At 50.4% G+C, this 7,500-nt stretch overlaps 2 protein-coding genes across 4 annotated transcripts in view; one reads left to right on the top strand and one right to left on the bottom strand.

Annotated features, from left to right (window-relative positions):
- Positions 1-58: 58 nt before the first annotated feature.
- Positions 59-4,576, top strand: LOC142990371 (dual specificity protein phosphatase 26-like). The gene is given in 5 exon segments (XM_076140142.1): positions 59-329; positions 428-584; positions 587-623; positions 1,315-1,526; positions 1,708-4,576. Coding segments are annotated over 4 exon segments (600 nt in total). The 5' UTR covers positions 59-329; positions 428-445; the 3' UTR covers positions 1,920-4,576.
- A 289-nt stretch (positions 4,577-4,865) lies between these two features.
- Positions 4,866-7,500, bottom strand: part of LOC142990370 (peptidyl-prolyl cis-trans isomerase-like) — a 3,213-nt gene continuing 578 nt past the window's right edge. The window contains exons 1-5 of one of the 3 annotated variants that reach the window (XM_076140140.1): positions 7,008-7,160; positions 6,519-6,549; positions 5,512-5,600; positions 5,261-5,433; positions 4,866-5,095 (exon numbers count right to left, since the gene is read on the bottom strand). In XM_076140140.1, the coding sequence (XP_075996255.1) occupies positions 4,960-5,095; positions 5,261-5,433; positions 5,512-5,600; positions 6,519-6,549; positions 7,008-7,076 (498 nt within the window). In that variant the 5' untranslated portion in view covers positions 7,077-7,160 and the 3' untranslated portion in view covers positions 4,866-4,959. Of the gene's footprint in view, positions 5,096-5,260; positions 5,434-5,511; positions 5,601-6,518; positions 6,574-7,007; positions 7,292-7,500 lie in introns of those variants that run through there. The other 2 variants (XM_076140141.1, XM_076140139.1) reach the window with 2 other exon arrangements.

Raw genomic sequence — 7,500 nt, forward strand, 5'->3', positions numbered from 1 at the left:
CCTTTGCAGCACAGCCGACGTCACATCAGCAATAAGTACACATTAAATACACACAAGCAGCCTCCATCATGAGAGCACGGAGCGGCAACACGTCCGTGCTGCCTGAGTGAAAAACAGCCCGCTGGCCCTCTGAAACCCGGGGACAGGAGACAAGTCTGGACAGCGAGACTTGTTGAAGAGACGATGAAGATGAAGATGAAGATGTCTGCGAGAGGCTCAGCAGCTGCTTCAGCCGAACATCCAGTGTGTGAAGAAACGATCAACATGGCCGCGGAGCAGCGCGAGCTGTAGAGAGAGAGAGAGAGAGAGAGAGAGAGACGACACAACAGGTGATCGATGATCCGGATCGATCCGCTGATTTGAGATTTGATACACACATCAGCTGCAGCTGTGTGTGTGTGTGTGTGTGTGTCCCTCCCTCCCACAGCCCCCCTCCCCCGGTGTGATGGCCTTCATGTCCCGGTTCTCGCGGTCCCGCAGCAGCTCCCGCTCCCCCGGCAGGAGAGACCCTGAGCGGGTCGCCCCCAGCCTCACGGTGTCGGAGCTCGAGCGGCTCCTCTGCACCGGAAAGACGGCGTGCAACCACGCGACGAAGTGTGGCCGCGGCTCTACATCGGAGACCAGTGAGTCAGTGAGGGCTTCGATTACTGATCGATTGTTTTTGATTGATCCATATCTGTGTGTGACTCTGATCAGTGACGTCGCGCTGTTTATTGATTTCTCTCTGTCTCTTCCTGTTTGTGGGGAGCATCGGTGACATCATCCTCATCAATTATTGATCTGTGACCGTTCAGCAGCTCCTCTCCTGTTGCATTGATCGGGGTGTGTTATTGGTTGAGCTCTTCTCATATATCTGAGTTTGTGTCTTCATCTTTATGTCAGAGGTGAAGTCACTCAGTAAGCCTTAACATGTTCTGACACATGATCACTGCTCCACTCACATGACTGAGCCATGATGTGAGGAAGAGGAAGATGTGAGGAAGATGATGTGATGGTGATGATGATGATGTGATGGTGATGAAGATGAGGATGTGATGAAGATGATGTGATGGTGATGATGATGATGTGATGGTGATGAAGATGAGGATGTGATGAAGATGATGTGATGGTGATGAAGATGAGGATGTGATGAAGATGATGTGATGGTGATGAAGATGAGGATGTGATGAAGATGATGTGATGGTGATGATGATGATGTGATGGTGATGAAGATGAGGATGTGATGAAGATGATGTGATGGTGATGAAGATGAGGATGTGATGAAGATGATGTGATGGTGATGAAGATGATGATGATGATGTTGTGCTCTCGCAGGGACATTGCGTCAGACCGGCGTGAGCTCTCCAGATTGGGCATCACACACATCCTGAACTGTGCGCAGAGCAAATGGCGCGGCGGGGCGGAGAACTACGCCGGCATGAGCATCACCTACCTCGGCATCGAGGCGCACGACTCGCCCTCCTTCGACATGAGCGTCAACTTCTACCCCGCCGCCGAGTTCATCCACAAAGCGCTCACCGCAGGAGGTGTGTGTGTGTGTGTGTGTGTGTGTGTGTGTGTGTGTGTGTGTGTGTGTGTGTGTGTGTGTGTGTGTGTGTGTGTGTGTGTGTCCAGCAGGGGGCAGTGTTACTTCATGTGTGTCCTGCCCCTCCTGCTGTCTCAGTAGAGCTGATTGCAGTAATTGTGTGTGTGTGTGTGTGTGTGTAGGTAAGGTGCTGGTGCACTGTGCGGTGGGCGTGAGCCGCTCAGCCACGCTGGTTCTGGCCTACCTGATGATCAGACAGAACCTGACCCTGGTGGAGGCCATCAAGACGGTGAAGGACCACAGAGGCGTCACTCCAAACCGCGGCTTCCTGCGCCAGCTCAGCGGCCTGGACGGCATCCTGAGGGAGAGCCGCCAGACCTCGCCACAGAGCTGAGGGACGCTCAGACTCTGAGGGTCCCCCATGTGGAACTGATCCCAGTATGGATCCTTCAGACTTTGATGGTTTGTACGTTTGCCTGTGAGAGCACGGACACTGAACTTCTCCGTGTCAGATGAGGAGGAAGAGGAGGCTGAAGATGAAGATGTCTGAGCTGTTTTCTGCTTCCCCACTGCCTCCTGGTGCCTCTGACACCTCTGTATCATTCCTGCCTCCGGCCTCTTTGACCTTAGGAGCGTTTTAATATTTCATTGATCAGTGAAACCTTCAGTCTTCACCACGTGCAGCTCTCTCTCCAGCCTGCAGGAGGCGCTGCTGCCTTCAACTGGACCCACTACTGCAGATCCAACCTCCTACTTGAAAAAGTGCAATGGAGCAGCACACACACACACACACACACACACACACACACTCGCGGTGTGAGTGAGCGTGTTGTTTTAAACTTAAACACGTCTAACCCGCTCTCTTGGTTGAAGCAGGAAGTCCCGCCCCCCCCCCCATGTTAGGAAACATTCCAGCAGGAGGCTCCGCCCCTGCAGACCAACACGCAGCGTTCACGTGAGGATCGTAGCCAATCACGTTCAGTCGCTCAGCCTGGAGGCTCAGCCTGAGTAAACTGCAGCTCGCTCACCCTGAATCAGACTCAGTTCAGACCTAGTTTTCCCCCCAGAAATCTAAATGTCAGCCGCCGCTCTGTGAGAGCTTACACACACGTGCTGCTCTGTCACCCTGCAGAGAGACGGAGCTCGGACCTGTAAAGGCTCTGCTGGCTCCGCCTCCTCTGACCTCTGACCTCCTGCCTGTCTCTAAGTGCCAGAGCAGCTGGACACCAGCACACCTGTGTAGCCTGGAGCATACCTGCCGCTCTGTGTGGGGGACCTCCAACATGCAATACCTGTAGAGCGGGGGCAGAGCCCCTCTGGATCACACTGGGCCCCTCTGGATCCCACCAAGCCCCTCTGGCTGGTAGAGGGGCTCAGGCTGAGTCCTGAGGCTCCTCCCTTCTTTGCCGCCCCGCCCCCTGGTGGCCGCAGGTGTTCCTGCCTCATGCAGCACAGAGAAGGGAGCCGTTGTTTTTGTGTTTTGATCATTTTGATGTCTTCATTCCGTCTTTATTGATTTTAGTAGAAAGTGTTGGGCTGAAGCTCATAGAGTGGAGGATAGAGGGGGGCCGCTCTATGTTCTCACCTTCACACTGACTGTTAGCCCTCCAGAACACAACACTAAGGAATATTCCAGGTATTCCCAGTATTCCCAGATCTCTGAGTGGGTGTGGTTGATGATCCAAACGTGCCGTTGTAAAGCTGCCCACTGCCTGCAGGAGGCGCTCTGTCCATGTGCCGCTCTGTCTCCGTGCTGTGATCAATGCGAAAATCAGTGCCGATTATCTGAAGCAGCTTTTCCAATATTCTCCTGTTTGTTAATCAATACCTCAATCTGAAGTTTCCTCTGTGGTTCACGTCCGCGCAGCCGGTCGGTAGGAGCCTGAACGAGTCTGTACCGGTCTGTACCGGTCTGATCGGGTCGGTACCGGTCTGTACGGGTCTGTACGGGTCGGTACCGGTCTGTACGGGTCTGTACGGGTCAGTACTGGTCTGTACGGGTCTGTACGGGTCGGTACCGGTCTGTACGGGTCTGTACGGGTCAGTACTGGTCTGTACGGGTCTGTACAGGTCGGTACCGGTCTGTACGGGTCTGTACGGGTCTGTACAGGTCGGTACCGGTCCTTCCCCGCCTGCAGCTCCTGGATGAACGCTCTCTCTCACTGACTGTGGCTTTATTTGCTTAAAACTGAACTGCATAAGAATTTCAGCCAAACGTTCCAATTTTCTACTCGTTTCTAGGCAAAAAAAAAAACATTTCAACAAGGAATAATAATAATAATAATAAAGAAAATCATTTCTAATTTCAAATTCATCTGAACCTTCTAAAGGATTCTTGGTTTTGTATTTGATTCAAGGATCGACAACGATTTGAAAAACTTCTAGAACAAATGACTCGGACCCTCAAACACGTCAAACTGAGTGAATGATTGAAATCAGTTGGATAAATCCCTGAAGCTCCTCCCTCCTGTGATTCCTGAGGTTTGTTGCTGTTGCAGAAACACAAACTGCTCAGCTTTCCTGATCTTTTGCTGTGAAGTCTGTTTTGTATCTGTGACGTGTTGGTTGATGTCATATTCTCTTATTTTGATTAGACAGATCGTTGCCGAGGAAACCTTTTGTATTGTTCCGTCTCTCTGGAGGAGAAAGCAGCTCGGTGCCTTAATCTGTTCCTTTGATGTTTTTATTGTGAATGAATCTTATTGATTTAGTTTTGATAAATTCAGTATTGAACAACAATCAAACTTCTTTCAGAACCTTTTGATATTTTGTATTGAATATGTTTAAAAGCTTCTTTCTTTGCCTATTTTACTTTTATGAAGCTCAAACCAAACAAAAGCAATGATGCAACAAAATCTATAGGTTAAACATTTCTGGGCTCAAATCTGCCTGTAAATTAAAAACACTGTCATGTTTTAACAGCAAATGTAAATGAGCATTAAACATGTTATTGTTCTGTCGTAATCAAACTAAAGACCAGAGAGCAGAGATGCACATTAAAGGTCAGACTTGATTCCATGATGAGCTCCTCTGTTCTTCTCTCACCTGTTCACTCTTCTCACCTTATTGGCTGCTGTCACTGCCCTCTGGCGGTGAAACGCGTCACTGCATCAATAACACCACGGTTATTGATTCGTTTGTTCAAACGTGATTCATCAATAGAAACGCTCCGAGTTCAGTCACAGCAACATCAAACATGTTGGACTGCATTTATTAACGCTTTCATTGTTTAAGTTCAATGTTTACGAATTTTAAATCTGTTTATTTTGCGTTCCAGGTGAAATCGTGACGCGGCTGATCCAAGATCCTCAACCAAACTGACAGAAGTGAGACCTTTAGATTGACTGACACCATCACTTTATTCAGATGAGGAAGGGAAGTTTGCCCTTGACTTTATGAAGTATGTGATAAAGGTCACATGACTGAATTTGAGTTTACTTCAGTTCCCCACAGTCGGCGATGGTGAACTTGGCTCCGGGGGTGCCACTGCGTGAGCCTTTCTCATTCATCCTCTCGACGACATCCATGCCTTCCACCACGCTGCCAAACACAACGTGCTTCCCGTCCAGCCTGCACGCCACAACAAACAACACAATCACAAAAAACATCACAATCAATCCCAATCATGACTTCAGCAGAGCGTGTGTTCGTGTGTGCTGCTCGTCAGTTCTGTACTATTTGAGTCTTATTGATCATATCTGTGATCAGGTATTGATTAGGAGGATGTGACATTACCAGCTGGTCTTTACAGTGCAGAGGAAGAACTGGGAGCCGTTGGTGTTGGGCCCAGCGTTGGCCATGGACAGGGTTCCCGCTCCCATGTGCTTCAGGGTGAAGTTCTCATCAGCAAACTTCTCTCCATATATGGACTTGCCTCCGGTGCCATCGCCCCTGGTGAAATCGCCGCCCTGGAAGAGGAAGAGGAAGAGATCAGGACTCTGTCGGAGCAGACGAGGTGAGAAGATGGAGGCAGGATGCTCCCGTACCTGGCACATGAAGTCGTTGATGATGCGGTGGAAGGATGAGCCCTTGTAGCCGAAGCCTTTCTCCCCGGTGCACAGAGCACGGAAGTTCTCTGCAAGAGAAAGGGACGCATTTGTGGAGGAACGGATCACTGTGCACACTGAGGGGAAACCAGGACACGTCACCAACAACACAGAACAGAACATGTGGCTTTACTGAGGTTACTATGGAAACCATTCAGAACATGTGAGCAGTGGATAGTAAGAAGGTGGAGCAGGTGTGTGTGGTGGTGCTAGTAGATGTGGGAGGTGGAGCAGGTGTGTGGTGGAGAAGTGATGGTAGAAGGTGGAGTAGAGGTGAAGGTGCTGGTGGGTGGAGCAGGTGGAGTAGGTGGAGTAGGTGGAGCAGGTGGAGCAGGTGTGTGTGGTGGAGCAGTGATGGTAGAAGGTGGAGTAGAGGTGAAGGTGCTGGTGGGTGGAGCAGGTGGAGTAGGTGGAGTAGGTGGAGCAGGTGTGTGTGGTGGAGCAGTGATGGTAGAAGGTGGAGTAGAGGTGAAGGTGCTGGTGGGTGGAGCAGGTGGAGCAGGTGGAGTAGGTGGAGCAGGTGTGTGTGGTGGAGAAGTGATGGTAGAAGGTGGAGTAGAGGTGAAGGTGCTGGTGGGTGGAGCAGGTGGAGTAGGTGGAGCAGGTGGAGCAGGTGTGTGTGGTGGAGAAGTGATGGTAGAAGGTGGAGTAGAGGTGAAGGTGCTGGTGGGTGGAGCAGGTGGAGCAGGTGTGTGTGGTGGAGCAGTGATGGTAGAAGGTGGAGTAGAGGTGAAGGTGCTGGTGGGTAGAGCAGGTGGAGCAGGTGTGTGTGAGGTGATGGGGTTTGTATTTGTGGATCAGCTGGCGTCAAAGTAGCAGCAGTTAATAATAATAATAAAAATAATGATAATCATTCAAATGAAATAAGATACAGAACAGAAAAAGAAGTAAAGATGTAAAAACAAATAAAACAGGAAGAAATCAGAAATAAACCCAAAGTTTCTCACCTGCAGTCTTTGGGACGACGTCGGCCCGGAGCTACGAGACAGAGCAGCTACGTCACTGAGAGTGTGTGTGTGAGAGGGAGCGAGAGTGTGTGTGTGTGAGAGAGAGAGAGAGAGAGAGAGAGAGAGAGAGAGAGAGAGAGAGAGAGAGAGAGAGAGAGAAGAGAGAGAGAGAGAGAGAGAGAGAGAGAGAGAGAGTGAGAGAGAGAGAGAGAGAGAGAGAGAGAAGAGAGAGAGAGAGAGAGAGAGAGAGGGAGAGGGAGAGGGAGAGGGGGGAGAGAGAGAGAGAGAGAATGTGTGTATGTCGCCACCTAAAGGTCACTCTGAGCTTCACATCCTTATCTAAATCCTTCTCAAAGTAACGCAGCTTTCTTTACAAACACTCATTTAATCATAAAGAACATTATAGAACATTTCATTTGGATCTAAAGGGAATAAAGACCTCGAGGGCCGCAGGATCAAAGATAGTATAAACCGGGATGACTCTCTCACCTCCATCACGATCCTGCCCGCGGTGGCGCCATTGACGGTGACGTCGAAGAACACTCGGGGGAATTCCATCGTGCTGCGTGCTGAGCGCGTGTGTGTGTGTGTGTGTGTGATGAAGACGCGGCGCTGAAAGGGAGGAAGACGTGCCGCGCACACACACACCCATATTTATATGGGTCAAGCGCCGGTGACGCGGGCGCCCCTGACAGCCAATCACAGCCACTGACGTCTGCAAGGCACACATCCGGCCAATGAGGAAGGAGGTGGGCGGGGTGGAATGCGGTAACCTGTCAGTTTGGAACGGAAATCGATCGACAAATGAAAAAAAGCGTGATAACTTATTAATAACAGTTATGAAAACAACAATAACATCCATCAGAAACATCTGGAGTTGATTCTCTGAACACGGTCATGTGTCTCCTGGTCTACAGAGCTCTGTGGACCCCCAGACCCTCCTGACCCCACAGGGGCTCTGGGGTCCGGACCCTCCTGACCC

Source organism: Genypterus blacodes, unplaced genomic scaffold (assembly GCF_046128005.1).
Source record: "Genypterus blacodes isolate CSIRO-AG114 ecotype Tasmania unplaced genomic scaffold, CSIRO-AGI_Gbla_v1 ptg000519l_1, whole genome shotgun sequence".
In the NCBI taxonomy this organism is placed as follows: domain Eukaryota; kingdom Metazoa; phylum Chordata; class Actinopteri; order Ophidiiformes; family Ophidiidae; genus Genypterus; species Genypterus blacodes.